A 16,995-nucleotide genomic window follows, 5' to 3' on the forward strand; every position below is an offset into this window, starting at 1 on the left:
CCGAGACGTTTCCCAGGGAGGCCGGTGTCGCTGCGCACAGATCTGCGCAGTTACCGAACGCTGTGCGTCAGCGGCCGCTCACAGCTGGGACAGGACCAGCCCTGGGGACAGCTCGAACACAGGCCCGGTACCTGGGAAAAAGGGATGTGGCGTTCTGCAGAGGAAAATGTAAAATTACAATCAGGGCACTCCCCGCAGTTGATTCAGGCAGAGGAACAGAGCAGGTCTGTCACCTGCTTAAAAAGAGCTTTGTTTTGTTTTTAACATTCTGAGATTGGCCTAGAAAAAAAAAATCCTTTAACAGCAAGTTCTTACGAATGGTTTACAGACACTTGGAAACAGTTGAACTGCGGGACACGGGCAAGAACTGCTCACCCAGTTATTTTTCAGTCCTGAATCCTGAAAAGGAGAAAAAAAACCTTCAGGGGTGGGGGAGGGGGTTTGTGGTTTGTTTTCTTTACCCCCTTCCCCACATATTCCACAAAACCAGGAAGGAGAATAGGGGCTACACCTGCTGAAGATGCCCAGAGATTAATGATTTTCAGAAGTACCTGTACCTAATACCTGTAGAGCACGCTCTGTGTCCACAATTCATGGAGTTATAAAGAAAGAATTGCTGTATTTAAAACCATTTGCTTTTGCATCCAGGAGACTGAAAGAAGCGCGACGACAGCAGCCTGATGCGCTCCGACCCGCGCCCCCCGGCTCCGACCCGCGCTCCGACCCGCGCCCCCCGGCTCCGACCCGCGCTCCGGGCGCGCCCTCCGGCTCCGACCTGCGCTCCGACCCGCGCCCCCCGGCTCCGACCCGCGCCCCCCGGCTCCGACCCGCGCTCCGGGCGCGCCCTCCGGCTCCGACCCGCGCTCCGACCCGCGCCCCCCGGCTCCGACCCGCGCCCCCCGGCTCCGACCCGCGCCCCCCGGCTCCGACCCGCGCTCCGGGCGCGCGGCGGCGCCACCCGCCGGAGGACGCGGCCTCGCGCCGCAGCGCGCTGCCCGTTCCCGCCCCGCGCGGGTACCTGAGCTGCCGCGGCGGTGACGTCGCGCTGACGGCCGGCGCAGAGCGCCCCGCGGCGGCGGGAGGCGCGTCCCGGAGCGCGGCCGGCTGGCGGAAGCGGCGCGGCCATGGTGCAGCTGTACAACCTGCACCCGTTCGGGTCGCAGCGGGTGGTGCCGTGCGCGCAGGAGCCGGGGCGCTTCTGCTGCGGCCGCGATGTGCTGCTCGTGGCCGGCGCGGCGGGCAGCTGCAGGGTGGAGGCGTTCGCGGTGCGCGGGCAGGGCCGCTGCGAGCCGCTGGGCGCCTTCGCCACGCTGGGGCCCGTGCGGCGCATGGCGTACAGCCCGGCAGGTCGGTGCCGCCGGGGCCGGGCCGGGCCCGCCTCGACCGCGCGGGGAGGCCCACGGGCCCCGCCGGGCGGGGCGGGTGCGGAGCGGGGGCCGCGGGTGGGCGGCGGGTTCGCCGCGGGAGCGGGGCCTGCGCGGGCCTGGCGCTGCCCTGCGCGCCGCTCCCCGGGGCGTCCGCCTGGAGCCGCCGGGCCGGGCCGGGCCGGGCTGTGCGAGGGGCCGGGGCTGGGCCGGGCTGTGCGAGGGGTCGTGCGAGGGGCCGGCGGGGAGCGCCGGGCAGCGCGCCGCTTTTCCTGCCGCTTTCCTGCCGCGGTCGGGTCCGGGTCCGGGTCCGGGTCCGGGTCCGTGTCCGTGCCCTGGTTGCTGTTGCCGGGCAGGGCCGGGCGGTCGCTCCGGGCGCTCCCGCAGGTCTGCACGGGTCTGTGACTCTTCCTGATCCTTAGAGGATAAACGGTTTCTGGTTAACGGGGACTCTGAGGGGGAACACCTTGTCTGCAATCACAGCTCGCAAAGTGGATGCACTTGGGAGTTAGTCTGAAACCACATCTATAAGCCCTTTATAAGTCCTTTTTTTTTTTGATGGTACGTTGAAGTGTGTTCCACCCAGCAAAGAAACTTGTGCTTTGAATTTCATTAGGGAAAAATTGATCAAAACTGGTTTTGGAATTCTACATAGGAGTTGTGAATTTCTTATGTTTGTATGGGCTACAGCTGGTAAAGAGCTCAAAACTGGTGCCATCTGTTCTCACCACTGCTTTCTTTTAAGGAGACTATCTGGTGACAATTGAAGAAAAAGGCAAAGCAAGTTTCCTAAGAGCGTATGTGAACTGGAGATGCATGTCTGCAGGGAGCTCCCGCGTCTGTGTTCGGATGGTTGGTCACAAGATGGAAGAGTCATACAGAGAAACCTTGAAAGAACAGATGTCAATTGTGGAAATGCCGCTTTCGGATCCTCCGCTGTGCATTTCATGCTGCCCTGTAAGTGGAGATCTTCTTGTGGGCTGCAAAAATAAACTAGTCATGTTCTGTTTGAAGTACGTGGTCATAAACCAGAATATGACTCTGTTAGACTTTGAACGCTCCTTGATTTTACACATCGGTGACCTGATTCCCGCCGAAGTCGCGTTTTGTGCCAGACACGTGGCGATAACCACAGAGCTGGATGTTCTGATCCTGAAGCTGGAAGTGGTGCAGCAGCAGGCGGCCAGGGCGGAGCGCTGCGCGCGCCGGGACGGTGCACGAGGAGAGCCCGCGGGCGCAGGTACCTGCACAATCTGGGCTGTTTTCTCTCCAAGAATTTGCTGGTTCCTGTTGAGATCATTGCCTTTCAGAAAATATTTCCAGATCATTGTAGGACTATTTAATACTCTGGTGCATGAAAAGCTGCACCACCTGCAGTTGGAGGTAACACTTAAACATGCCATCATTCCGCAGACATTTCAGGATAGCGCAGCCTCTACAGACACGGAATTAGGTCCGTGTTTTGAGGTGCCACCACGGGCCAAATCAAAGCAGTAGTAGTTCTGTGTGCTGCGTTCAGAAAGATCACCCATCGGCGTCCGTGCCCAAGTGACGGTGTCTGTTCGGAGGGACAGGTGGGAGGCCAAATGAAGCAGCATCTCCTGAACCCTGAAATGGGCCATGCGTACTGGCTTGCACGTTAGGAATGCTCCTGTGGCCATGCGTATGCGCCACTGTATCTGTTAGTAGGCTCAGAACCTTAAACGAAGGATTGTTCTCATCTTCTAGCTGAGAACTTTTATCTGTTTTGAAACTCTCATGGTTTGAGGAAGCCAGTGCTAGCTAGGTACCTGTAATTGAAGTATCTAATTGTTATTGGGTCATATAATTTTCTTACTGCTAAATGGAATGGTTTGACCAAATAATAAAGCATTTTCATTGTCAAGGTGTGAAGGATGAAGGCCCTTCAACACATGCTCTGCAGCTTGAATTGGACGAGTTCATCGTATGTCAGAAGCCGGTGGAGCTGCTTGGGGAAGAGAGCGCGCGGTGCGGCGTCCCCGTCACGCTGGAGTCCACCGAGTTACCCACCGAGCACACAAAGCGCTTCCAAGTGCGCTATCTGCTTTTCAGGTATGGCAAATGTATTTTCCCGTTCATGGGCTAAGTTACTACAAGAAACCCAAATGAGCTGTGGCTCGCGTTTGTGGAAAGAGAAATCCCAGTATTTTGACTTCTGGGGTTTTTAAAAGGGTGTTGTTGTTTGTTTGCTTTCCTGCACTGAGGAAATAACGTGACACCAAAGAAAGCCCATTTTTAAATAGAATATTTCAGCTGGACCTGCAGTGATGATCTGGTCCCTCCCTTTCTCCAGCCAGCAAAGGGCATTTACCAAGTTATCCTAAGCACTAATAAACTATTCTGTTAGTTAGCGATCAAAGCCATTAAACTACGCAAAACTGAGGAAAAATTGATGTCACAGTGCAGCAGTGAACTCCAAAGCCAACAGGAAAGAGGGTGACACATAATAGGAAAGAAAAGTGGGACTGGAGATGGCACCGTGTTACATATAGCTCAGCTGAATAAAAAGAGAGGAAAAGAATAAGGTTAAATTGAGGTCCAGGTCAACTGCAGCGTGTCTTCCAGTGATCCCGAACTTCGACACGTCCTGTAGAGCAGCGGAGGAGGAGGATCTTTGTGGCTGAAGGCCCCGCTGTGCCTGGCCGTGCCGCCCGGCGCCGCCGCGCTGGCTGCGCTGGGGGAACGCCGGCCGTCCTGTCACAGGCGCGGCTGTCGCCCTGTCCAGAGCGGCTCGGAGTAGCTTCTCCACGAAGCGCCACGTTGCTGGTTTGTTGTCGTCTTTGTTTTTCTTTAGATGTTTTACACCGGACCAGTCGCCTTTTGGGTTTTGTGAAGAGACGAGGCTGCACTCCCTTCAGCTGCTTCCTGTTTACCAGACAGGTATATGGACACGCATGGATGCGTTATGGCCTTGTCATAGCGGGCTGGGGAAGGAAGGAGCTGCTTCGCATGTTCTGTCTTGTGCACTGTTTCTGTATGATTTGTTTTGAAAGTGAGGTCTTTCCTCCCTTTTCAATGACTTAACTGAACTGCTATGAACAAAAAAGTCTTTAAGTTTTTCCAAGTTCTCCATAAACCTTGAACTAAAATATCAATTCACCACACCAAAAGGAAGACTAATTCAGCTTTTATGAGTTCTCTACTGATTAATTTTACATCATGAAACATTCACTTCTTGCACTGTGTTAATAACATTATCCTCGGTGTTACAAGACACTAATCTGCCCTTCATTGGTCAGCAGTGGAAATCAGAGTAGTAAACCTTAATAGTCATTAAGATACAGGTTACCTTTCTTCCAAGCTTTAATTAAAACTGCAAGGGGTGAGTGCAGATTTTAGGGCTTCACTAATACACACCAGCTCAGGCCCCAGCAGACCCAGAGAAGAATTTGATGCTGTACATGATCAGTCAGCTTTAACAACTGCTTACCCAGGTTGGGGTTGTTGTCTGTCTGTGTAGCAAAGCCTCATTTAAGTTGGTGCTGACTCAAGACAAAGAGCTGCTTGCCGTTGAACTCCAGCTACGATATGTTCTCTTGCAATTTACAGTCTTTGACAAGAGGGTCTGTAGCATCTGAACACAGCAAGTGGCTTTATGAACAGATCCTGCCTTATAAGCCTCTTTCCCTTAACTGAGGAGCGGTACCTAGGTGCACAGCAGCTGCAGCTCTGGACGAGCGCTCACCCAGGGCACAGGCAGTTGTCTAAGAGCGGGCGAAGATCCAGGGATGTTCAGCGGCGATGAACCTGCCAGGACTCTCAAGTGCTGCTGCACCTGTGGAATTTCTTCACTCGGTGTTACAGCCACGCTTTTGTTAAAGATGCCTCCAAATGAGATTACGTGACATGCACACTTTGGACCTGTGCACTGATCTCTGTGGAGTTCTTTCTTTCTTCGCTGGTTACTTACAAGACCCGTCTGCAACCTGGGCAGGTTTCATAGTATCTTTTAGGCATCAGGCTTGCAATGGAATGACCAGATTTTGGTTTATGAGGTACATAAAATGCCCTTCTTATTGTTACACCTAGGAAGCTCTGGGACAGCCCAAGAGGAAACTGAGAACAAGAGAGAACTACTGAGTCTCTTCTGCTTTTTCTCTTTACCTCATGCTGGGTATCTCTACTCTGTTGGGAAGGCAGTGGAACTGATTTCTACTTACCAGTATTCAGAGAGGTCAGAGCAGGCGGTTCTGACTCCACAGTTCCTGCACGTCATTACAAGGTAGGTTTCTGACTCTGCTGGTGGCGTTGCTGCGTTGCTGCCGCCCCCGGTGCGTCCTGCGTGTCCCGTGCGGCCCGTGGGCTGCAGCAGCGCGCTCTCCTGCTCGCGCTTCGGAGCCCGTGTGCGGGGAGAGCGGCCCGACTCGCCGTAGTCCTGGCTGCTTGTCTTGTAAGCCTGCGGTTTTTCCCTTGCTCACTGCGTTCTGTTGTTTCCCTGTAGCGAGAGCCTGCAGTGTTTCACCGTGCGGTGCAGCGCAGCAGCAGCTCGTGATGAGGATCCGTATATTGATACGACCGTGAAGGTGCAGCTCTTGTTATCCCGCTAAGAGGAGGGGGCAGTAGTAGGGCACACACTTTCCTTGTGTTTACTTCTGAAATCCTGTTTGTTTCTATTGGGCGAACCAATAAAATAACATCCAAAGTTAGTATTTTACTTCAGTCAATGGCATATTGTATTTTAATGGTCTACAGATATCTCAATGAAACAATCTATTATTGTTCGAGATTCTAGACCATTAATAGCATGTTTTCAAAACCACCAAAAGCTCTAAAATCACTTACATTCCAAACTAAATCCTGTGCTTCCCCGTATCCATCTGCATGGCGTGCTTGTCCCTTATTGCAGCTGATGATGTTTCTCTCACATGTGTCCTTGAAAAAAGAGTTTTTGTAAGAAAAGTCTGCTGCCGGATCCTGGGTGCATTAAATGGCTTATGAGTGAAAATCCATTGAATTGTAAAGACTGGGATGTAAGTTAACAAGAATACCTGCAAAGGTAGATAGAAGTGTATTTTAAGTTAGCGTTTGAGGATTTGAGCATAGAGACAGCAGACACAAGCCACAGGACAGCAGAAGCGTTATCAGATTTTCAGGAGCCAGACACGCGTTCCCCGCTCTGCACAGCGGTACCGGCACGATACACGTGTCACAGCCTGTCCCCTCCGTGCCGCTGTCTGTGTGTCCTCTGGGGGTTTCCGTCAGTCTCCCACAGCTCAGGCGCTCAGTTAGGAAAGCCAGTGCATGTTTTTAGAGTCGGATCATTGAACAAAGGTTAACTCCTTTTTCCATATAAAGACTCAAAGTACATACTAGCTGAAAGTACAAAGCAGTCGCTTTCCTTTGCAGGCCTGTCCGCCCGTCGCCCTGGATGTCTGCACGTTAAGAATGCAGCTTTTTATAGGACCAAGAGCTATCTGTCATTTCAAAAACCATATTATTCTCTTGACTAAAGCAGACACGGAAGACGTTACCGAAAGAAGAAAGCCTGCCAGAAGGACGCTGTAAGGACTCGGTGGTGTTTCTAGCTCTGGTACAGTGCTGGCTCTGGTGCTGGAGCAGAGAGGTTCCTCTGTTGGGAAATAATTCCCTGCTCAGGGTGTGAGAACAGCCATCAGCACCCGTCTTTTCAGTTCGGTATCAAGTGCCATAGAAGAAGGGAGGGTAGGGTCACAAATGCTTGAAATCAACAAGTTACTCAAGATTGTAAAAAACTTAACTTTTACAAGTAACGAAGTAAGGTTAAAACAACATTACCAATTAATGTTAACATTTAAAATTACATTGTTATTTTAAAATAACATCACTAAAAATGTATCTGCTATTGAGAAGGAAAAATATTTATCTTGTTAAACAAAAATATGTAGGAGTACTGAAGCGACAGGCCAACAAAACGTGTTGTAGCACAGACGGAACATCTCTTGCATTTGGCAAAGGGCTCTTAACAAGAAAAGTTACGAACGTGCCGACAGAAATCTGTGACAGAAGGATCAGGCTTTGGCCCAAGATACTAATGTACCATGGATGTAGCCAGAGGCATTTGTGAGAACTGCTATTGCAGTTCTTTGTCGAGGGCTTTTCATAAAACAGCTGTTCAGAAATCACATTTATTAAAGCCAGTTCATTAGCACAGGTGAGACAGGTATAGTTGACTGAAGGGTTATTTGAACCAGCATTTCGTAAAGCTGGGAACAGGCACTCAGGGGAAGATGAAGATGAGCCCATCAAGGTGATCCAGAATACTGTGGGTTTCTGTGTATTAAGCACAGCGTCTTTTGCAAATAGTTTTGTTTCAAAGATTATAGTTGAAGATAAGCTTTTTGCCTTCTGTATAGAACATAAGTTTAACAAATACGAGTCTACTTAACACCATCATTTCAAAATAGAGATGTAGATATCCCAGAACAGTTAAAACCAACCAACCAGGCAACCCCAGGACAAAAAGTGTGTGTGTTCCTGCAGTGTTTTAGCCTCAGGGCATTACAGACCCAGCCAGCGTGCTCCGGGTGAGCACAGGCGCTGAAACGCGGGGTTCTCGCGCGGGGTTCTCGCTTCGTGCCTCGGCAGACGCGCCCCAGAGCCGCGGGGCCACAGCGAGGGCCGCGGGTCCTACGGGAAGCCAGCAGACAGCTTCGCTAATCTGAACCACTTCATGTAAGGATCTGGTACTACGTGGTGTTAAGCCCAGGAGAAGGTGTAGTAGATGGTTTTGGTGATGTTCCTGGTGTATGAACATGCCTGTTCCCACTTCGTTATTAGCCACTGTGACAAATTCACAACTCTCAAGCATTTGTTAACCTGCAAACTTACCTGTTTATGTGTGTAAATTATCAAGGGAGTGGGGTTTTCTGGCTGCATAGCGTTTATTTGGACACTGACAACTCAATTATTTTCCTTCTCTCTAGTTCCGGAAAGACCGACAGCATCAAATCCAGGACGAATTCTGAGTCGGAGCCCGGCTGGAATTTATATATTATAAACACTGTTTCAACCATTCAGCTTTACAGAGAAATGGTATTGCCCAACTCCTGCTTTGTCGTTTGGTGACTAAAAATAAGTACTGCTAAATAATCTTGGATGCATGTCGTTGCTGGCTAGAACGTATTCTCAGGAATAGCCCGTAGTCCTGTCTCAAATGGCTGCAGCCTTCACGAGAACTGTTCCTGTGTGGTGTTGAGTTTTGCCAGCAGCCCGAGCGCATCCCGTGTGTGTTCCAGGTGGATTACAGCAGGACGTACGAGAGCGTCAGGACGGAGAGCTGCACGCACCTGCTGAGCGAGGCGCACCTGCTGGTGCGAGCCGCGCTCATGGAGCCGTGCGGCCGGGGGCCGGGCGAGCAGGCGGAGCTGCTCGGGGCGTTCGCAGAAAGCTGTGCCCTCCTGGGAGACTGCTACAGCAGGTACGCTTTAGCTGTCACAGTCACAGAGCTGACCTTCTGTTTACGATAGTGGAACCTTAACACGGAAAGCATCATTCTGTGCTGTTCTGCTTCAGTATTGCACATGTAGGATAAATCTTTACGTTCTATGAAAATCGTTTGATCTAGTTCGTTCTTCAGTATCTGGTTGTCTTCGTTGGCACTGAACACAAAGTACGTTACGCCGAATATCGCTGTGTATTTGCAGACACTGCTGTGTCTGCAGCTTCGTTTGCTGACCCGTTCTGGTTCTTGGAAGCGGCGGTGCCAGACGCGCTGCCCGTGGCTGCTTTGGTCCTTTTCCTCCCTCCTGTCTCAGGTTTGACACCGAGGATTACCACCTGGCCTTGCCGTACTACAGAATGTCGGGTCTGCCCATGGCTGAAGTTCTGAAGAGAACAGTTTCAGAAGGTGATGAAACACAGACATACGAGAGAGGATTTATGTTTTACTTAACTCATTCTCTTAATGAAGACTTAAATGAAGAATTACCTAAGGTAGAAACAAGTTCGTATGTTTTGTTTTGTTCTTCTTAATATATTGACTTAGTTCTGATTTTAGTGTCTCGATTTTTAATTCTCTTTGAAAATGCTGAGCTGCTTATTTAGTTTTAGAGTTGTTATTTTTCACTTCTTTCCCCACTTTTGTTGAGAAAATAGCAAGTAGCACCTGTGGTGCTTTGGGCTGCTTTCAGACAGCACACAGTGGGTTTGGCTGTCCCGATGCGTGTTGCTGGTGATCTGGTTCCCACTTGCAGACCTTCCACGTTGGGAGAACTCTGCCTCGAATTTCTCTCATCTTCCTTTTCTGTATAAAACCAAACAGCCTGTTGGAACACGGCCAGAGTGTTCGGTTCTTTGTGGCAGCGGATGTTCTCCTTGCGCCTCACAATGTGTCGCTGCCAGCCAGAGGTCCTTTGCTTTTTCCAGTGGGCAGGAACGAGACAGGACAGGCCCTGTGGTTTGGTAGCTACGCTGCGCTTGTCTGTTTTATTTTTAAAAAGGCAATACTTTCATATGCCATAGAAGACTGTAAATCTAGCAAGGTCTAAACTGTCAAATGACTTCTATTTGAATAGGAATCAGCAAATAAAGTTCTGCAGATATTCCGTCTGGCTGACCCCGTGCAGCTGCCTCATATCCTCTGCAGCCCCTGCATGAGAAACGTGTGTCCTTCGGCAGCGGTGAAGTGTCTCCAGCAGGTAGAAAAGACGATGCCATCAGTGGTCCTGACACTCACTAAGGCTTCCATGGCTCTGAGAATGGGAGACCTGATGATGTATGAACGTGAGATGGACTCCTATAAAGAGGTAAAGTCTGCTGAAAGCACGAGCTGCTCATGCTTTGCAAAGCCCAAGGCAGGAGGTTTGGCTTGTAGTTGTATTTTACGGTAAAAGCAGCTTTCAGTGGCCCCTGTTCCTGCGGACACGGTCCGGGCTCACGTCTGCAGCCCTGCGGGGGTGTCCCGGCAGAGCGCGACTTCTGGGGCGTTTGTCCTGGTTGACTCAGCGCTGTTTCCGCGGTGCGGCGGGCTGTGCAGGGCCAGCGCTCCTCAGCAGCGCGCAGCGCTGTACCGCAGCGTTTCACACTCCGCCGCCTGTAACCGACAGGCGATGCGCCCGTGAAAACACCTTCTGTACGCAAACAGCCCTTATGGAATTGCTCTTGAAGCAGTGTCCATGGTGCACACAAATTAAAGTTTCTGTACACAATTTCCCATCTTTCTTATGTGGAATCAAAGCACTTAACCCTTATTAAGGTCAGATCAGAACCTACTTCAGTGCTATCCCAGCAAAAATACACATCAATGGGGGAAAAATGTTAGTGGAGCAGTCTCTGCCGTCGATGCACATGTGGTTGTAGACTGAGACCAGTCTGTAAATTATTTCTTGTTAAGGCTGATCAGGACTATTGAATATTCAAAGGTGACAGAGCTTGAAATACAGACTTGAGAGTGAGATACTAGAGATCTAGAAACTTTCAATATAAACTGACAGCTGTTCCAAAGTTAGCTATCTTGCTTTGGTGGGCCCTGGAGGGCTTTCCAAGGGGGCAGTTCCTGAACTGTGCGTGGGAGCAGAGCAGAGCTGCTGCAGCAGTGATACTCAGCACCACCTGCTTTCTGGAGCACAGCCAAGTGAAATCGCCGTGTTGTGGGCACACGTGCACGTCCAGGGCACGGATGTTATCTAGAGAAAAGGTGCCTGGGGTTTGGTTGGTTGGTTTTAACCTGACATATTAAAAAAATGCTCCCTTGCGCCTCACCTTTAAAAAGCATTTTGTTGCAAAGCAGGAAAAATAACACTTGCAGAAAGATAAAGAAAGGAAACAGTTTGTATGCATAATGGGGTGAAATCTGAATTTTCCTCCTAGGTCTACCTTCCGTTTCCTGTGTAATTAATTTAACCTGCTTAGGCATCATTTCCCCTCTGTCTTTAAAGTGGAAATAGTATCTTGTCAGGTTTACCTTCAAAAGCACTTGGGTATCCAGAAACAACGTACTGTTGCACATCGTGCAGAACATTTTCATCATCGCTTCAGGGGTATTTTAAAAACAAAAATCATACTTTAACAAGGTAGTCTGCTGAACTGAGCAAAGTCGTCTTCTGAAATTCCAGCCAGTGTGTACTGAATGTCCTGGATTTCGTAGTGAAATCCGTCTGTGCGCAGCAAGCCCTGGTTTCAGCAGCAGGCCGCTTTCAGGCAAAGGGGCTGTTGCTCAGGCGTGGGAATCATTTATTTCCTCCCGACTTCCCTTCCTTTCCTGTCTGAGGTTCAGGGCCTTAGGGAACAGCGACTGCCGATGGGCTCCGTACCTGACGCGTGTCTGTCTGCAGGCAGCGCTGGCGCGCGGCTTCGCCGGGCAGCCCCGGCTCCTGCGGCGGCGCGGCGGCGGCGCGGCGGCTCCCACCGCGCTGGCCGCTCACCTGAAGGCGACGCAGCCGGCGCTGCTGGTGGCAGCCGCGGTGGCGCTGCACGAGAGCAGTCAGATGCACCTGGAAGAAGCGGATTCCTTTTTCAAGGTGGGCCTGCGACGAGTTTTTGCTTCTTTTCTCCCGGTGGTGTTACGGGTAAGCAAAGCGGCCTCGGGTGCTCCTTCACTCGCTTTTCAGCAGTTCTTCAGGAGGGAGCTGAGGGTCGGGGTAGATGAACACAGAGCCAGAAACGGGAGCTTCTGGAAAGAAATAATGGTCAAATCAAGTAAAAACAAAATCCTTTAAGTTCTGTTTTGACCCTTTCATTTGAATGGCGCATACCCTGATCTCCGAGATCTTGCGACGGCCTCCGAAGGCTGAAGTTTAACTCCCGTCTCTTCTGACGTCCGCTACCAATAACTACCGAGGTCTGTGCTGACCTGCTGTCTTCCGACGTTGTGTTCTCAGGGGCTGTGCAGCGAGAGCGGAGGCGCCGTTCCCCAGCTCCTGGTGGATTTCTGGGAAGCTCTTCTCGTGGTGTGCGCTCAGGAGGAAACAATTCAGCAGCTTTTGTTGAGGCTTATTTCTCAGTACGTGTGGAGAATATCAAAGCGGCAGCTTCCTGAGACTAAGCCGCTGAAAACAACAGAGGATCTGGTAAGTAAGCCTCTCAGAGGAAGTTTTATGACGGCGTTGTCCCTCCAAAATCCACCCAAATACTACGCTTAGCATTTGAATTCTGGACAGCTTCTCTCTTACAAGCAGACGAAGGGAACAGGGCAGCGTGCAGGTACCAGCAGGTGCTGCTGGCTCTGGCACTCCTGCGTTCGGGACGTGGGCAGATGTTCTTCAGCAGGAGCCTCGGCTCTGCACAGAAAAAGGGGCTGAGATGAAGCAACGGGGGTTTGTCAGGCAGAGCGGCTGCGGTTCTGCAGAGCCGACTAACTGAGAAAGATGCACAAACGACTAGGTATAGAGGATTCTGGATGGGAAATCTGAAATACAGAGTTAAATAAGTGTTTCCAGTTTATTCGTTACCAGATTGTTTGAATGAGAAGAGTAGCTGCTATCCTACATTATGCTTTTTGAGAGTAGTTTTCTATTGTGGTAGGTTTCACATGGAACTGTCACTAACAAAAACATTATTTTATTGCAACTTGATTTTTTCTGCTATAGATAAACTCCTGTAATCATTTTGGGTTGATTTTCCCGTGGGTAACTTGCATAATGTCAGCGGGATCTCCATCTGATAAAGACTGCCATGAGGATATCTCAAAGCTACAGGTATGAAGCCCTTAACTCTTCCAGCCTAGGTGCATTCTGCAAGTGTGGCCCTGGGGGCTCCCTTCCTCCTTCCCCCACGTTATCCACGTTGAAACAAGAGACCCGCTGAAATGGTGGAGGAAAAAAACACGGAAAAGATATGTTGATGACAATGATATTTACCTTTGCAGTCCAGTCTAAAACTGGCTTTATTCAGAAAGAGGGAGCTGAGGGTTGGGATAGGTGACTACAGAGCCAGAAACGGGAGCTTCTGGAAAGAAACAATGGTTAAATGAAGCAAAAAAAATCCTTTAAGTTCACATATTAAGTAACACGTATTAAAGAAAATACCTCAAATTATTCTCATAAGAGCTTCTGTTCTGAGGTTATAGTCAGCACTCCGGTAAAGTTTGTCTTAACCCACCCGATCCTTCTCCCGTCTGCAGTCCCTGCTGTGCGGCCCGTCGGTCGACGCTGCCGCGGTCCTGCCGGCGCTGGAGCCGCTGGCCGGCGGCGCGGGGCTGGCGGCCCGCGTGCTGAGCTGCAGCCGCCGCGGCCAGCGCGGGGCGGCCGTGGAGCAGCTGCTGCAGAGCTGCCCCCGCGCGGCCGCGCTCTTCGTGCAGCACGAGCTCGGCGACGGGCGGGTGAGCCACTCCTTGCGCTCTCGGGCACGCGCGCTCTTGGCACAGATGGAAGGATTTAGTAGCGCAGCTTTTGCACAGCGCAAACATCGCTCACCTTGAGCCTCCTGCTTGGCGTTCACAGTCTGTGTCTCAGTCTCTGCTAACTTCAGGGGAATATTTTTTCCCGGGTTTCCTCTGTGGCTTCTCGTATTCATTCTAGTGAATTTAAAGCACAGTCTCTTCAGATGGCTGAGCACCCCAGAAAGAGGAGAGCAATATGTTTTTTCCCAATGTAAATGAAAAACTACCTAGCTTATCTCTAATTAGTGTCCTGAGTTGTTTGACAGTGTTGTATCATGTTTAGTGACAAGCTAACTGATAGAGGAACATGGTCCTTCAACTAAAATCGCATTTAAATACATTCTTCCTGCATTCTAGTGCCATCTTCTGACCTCGTAACATCACAATGGTGCCGGTGCACTAATGGAAAGTTTATGTTCTTTATGTCCCATTTTCCCCTTAAGCCTCTATGCAGTTTTAATTTTGGAACTGGTTTTATTCCAGCGTTCCAGGAGCACAGGAGTTTACTTCCATTGCCCATCACAGCTACCCTGCCAACCGCACCCCGTTCCGCTGGCCGCAGCCAGCAGTGGCGATGGCCGTGCAGACCTCTGTTCCAGACCAGATCTGTGCTTTTTAGTCACATCTGAAAACTGGGTCTTGGTTGTTTCCCCTGTGGTTGTAGAGCTGAATGGGAGGTTGCAGAACTGAGTCTGAACGCAGGTGGAAGACAGTTTCCACATTGAAAACAGAAGGAAAGAAATCCCTTCCCCTCTCTCCGTCCTTGCCGACAGAGTTCCTGTGCACAGAGCGATCCAGCGCTGCAGCGCTGGGAGCAGACAGCTCAGGTCGGGTGTTGCTGTTCACCTGCACCGGGCACTGTGTGGAAATGTTCGAGTATCAAAAGATGGCACTGAAAACTGAAAATGCAACACGTGCAAAACCACTGCATTTCAAAGCATTATACATTGAGTTAATTGTAACCTACCTGTATTTGTACACACTTGAGCTTAGTTCAGTGTATTTTTAGCAGGTTTTTCATATTCTTAATTGCAGCCCTCATTAATTTACACTTTTGCGGTGGGTTTTGTGGGTTAGACTGTATGGTGGAACAAGCTGCTTCCTGAACTTTGCAAGAGAACCAGACTTGCTGGGAATGACTGCCCTGCTCTGATCTCATCACTGAAAGGTAAAGCAGTTGATTGCAGCTCAACCCCAGAATCCTTTTGCGTCACTGACATTCTGAACACTGTTCAGGCCGGGGAATACTGATGTGAAAACTCTGGGAAAAAGAAAGGGGACATTTTTCAACGGTTAAAGATAGTAGAGCTCAGCGGGGTTTTGATTCTGCAACGTGCAGTGTGTTGCCTCATATAAAACCCATGGGTTTCATTTTATATCTGAAAACAGTTAAACTGTGGGAATTGTATTGTTTCTATGTAGGTCAAGAATAGGCACCATGAAAAAAACTTACTAAACGGAACTAATAGACCGTGTGGCTTTGTTTCCCAGGCTAAGTGGCTCTAAGCAGTGACAGCTAACAGGCCGCTCCTGGTGCGCCCTGAGGACCAGCTCAGAGACAAAAAACACCCCGTGCTACTGCCAGCAGTAGAGAGACCAGCCCTGGTAGCTGATGTAGCCCTATTGCTACATGTCTGTACGAGGTCAACAATATCGTGTATGCTGCTGGTGTAATGCCTGAGGCAGAAAACCAGCATCACGGTGTTGATCTTGCAGCACAGGTTGCCACGTTCTATCATAAAGTTCTAGCTTCCAGTGCTAGTGGCTTTTCCTTTGGAGCACTGTTCTCATGCAGTAATTGTGCCGTAAGGACATATGTTAAACAGCTTGGCGTGAGACCCTGCTTGCAGAACATCTCTTTTTGCTGGTATGGCTGAGATAGGGCACTACTACACATTTCTAGGGCTTCCTTTGCATTTGGTACCAACCACATGACGCACTAGATCAGACTTGCATCAGCATTAGTGCATCATGTAGACCTGAGGAGTCAAGATAGAGGTATGGTTTTAATCTAAGACATAATTTCAGTTTACTTTTGAGATGGTGTGTCTCATGTTTCATTCCAGTTGCAATATTTAGATAATTCGATGCCTTCAATTAGTAATTACATTGTTAATTGTTAATGTTTTTCACTTTCTTTGTTCTAAACACGATTTGCTCCCCTGCTCCGAGCAGAAACTCTGTCGGTTGTTGCGGTGGAACTGGAGCTCAGGGATTTCCTCAGTCTCCTGCCGGAGGACGGAACTGCAGCGTTTTTCCTGCCCCACCTTCTGCGCTGCAGCCAGAAGCAGCTGCTGCCCCACAGCAGCGAAGGGCCGCTGGGCTCCAGCACCAAGAGCGCGCTGCAGTAAAGAAGTCAATGAACGAGCAGCAGAACTGTGTAGAAGGTACCGCGGGACTGCCCTTGCATCTCACCATATTTCTCAGCTGAAACCTTACGACAGCAGAGCGTCTCTTTTGAAGCCAGTGCTGTTACATGACAGTGCCGGCAAACCAGCGCTGTGCCAGGTGGAGCCGGGGGCTGCCGGGCTGGTGAAAACAGCCCTTGGGCAGGACCATCTCAGTGAGGGCGACCTTACGGCCAAACCAGAAAATACACATTGTACAACTGGAAATACAGTTCACTGAAGGTGAAGTCAGCCTTAATTCTGGGTTAGCTGGACCACAGACCCAGGGAGGGGTTTAAGCTCAGGCATGTGTCTGAGTACGAGTAAGTGCCTTACTCTCCTAAGTGGAACTGGGCCCCACTTCATTTTGCAACACAGACATTCCCTTGAGTTCAGCTGCCAAAACCAGCTGCTTTGTCATCTTAATTCCATACCCATGCAAGTGTTAGGCTGAAAACGTTTTCATTTAACAATTCACAAAGGCCATAAATCAAAGAGAAACGGAAGCGTTCCCAGGGGAGCGAAGGACGCAGCTTGCGTGCTGGTCTTCGTTTGCCCTCCCGTCCCGCCGAGCTCCGTCAGCAGGCGGGTGTTGGCAGGGCCGCCCGGTCACAGCCCCTGCGCGGCTCTTGCTGGGGGTCTCGGGTACCTGTGCATGTGCGTACTGATGTTTGTCTTTTGTTTCCTTCAGCTGGAGTTCCGTCCTAATAAACTCTCACAATATTTATGACCTTACGGATGCAGTTCCGATTTTTTTTGAGAATCTACCACAAATTAAACAATGATCCCATAACCACTCAAAGGCCTGATTAGATGACACAGACACTACCAAATCTATTTTCACTGAATCTGTCCTGTTACTTCAACCTCTAGAAGTGAGTCAGAAGAGATCATCTACATTACAAATGAAATATATTTAAAAGAAAGG

At 50.2% G+C, this 16,995-nt stretch overlaps 1 protein-coding gene across 1 annotated transcript; it reads left to right on the plus strand.

Moving 5' to 3' along the window:
* Positions 1 to 1,124: 1,124 nt before the first annotated feature.
* On the plus strand, positions 1,125 to 16,683 carry HPS3 (HPS3 biogenesis of lysosomal organelles complex 2 subunit 1; the record flags this gene model as incomplete). Its single annotated transcript, XM_080349665.1, has 17 exons — positions 1,125 to 1,347; positions 2,110 to 2,604; positions 3,251 to 3,437; positions 4,180 to 4,265; positions 5,415 to 5,607; positions 5,827 to 5,908; positions 6,732 to 6,886; positions 8,288 to 8,396; positions 8,600 to 8,781; positions 9,119 to 9,296; positions 9,878 to 10,108; positions 11,636 to 11,821; positions 12,182 to 12,370; positions 12,890 to 12,997; positions 13,423 to 13,620; positions 14,758 to 14,848; positions 15,856 to 16,683. The coding sequence occupies 17 exons, from the start codon at positions 1,125 to 1,127 to the stop codon at positions 16,029 to 16,031; spliced, it is 3,069 nt and encodes a 1,022-aa protein (XP_080205791.1). The 3' UTR covers positions 16,032 to 16,683.
* Positions 16,684 to 16,995: the final 312 nt, after the last annotated feature.

Source organism: Nesoenas mayeri (assembly GCF_963082525.1).
Source record: "Nesoenas mayeri genome assembly, chromosome: 9".
NCBI classification, from domain to species: domain Eukaryota; kingdom Metazoa; phylum Chordata; class Aves; order Columbiformes; family Columbidae; genus Nesoenas; species Nesoenas mayeri.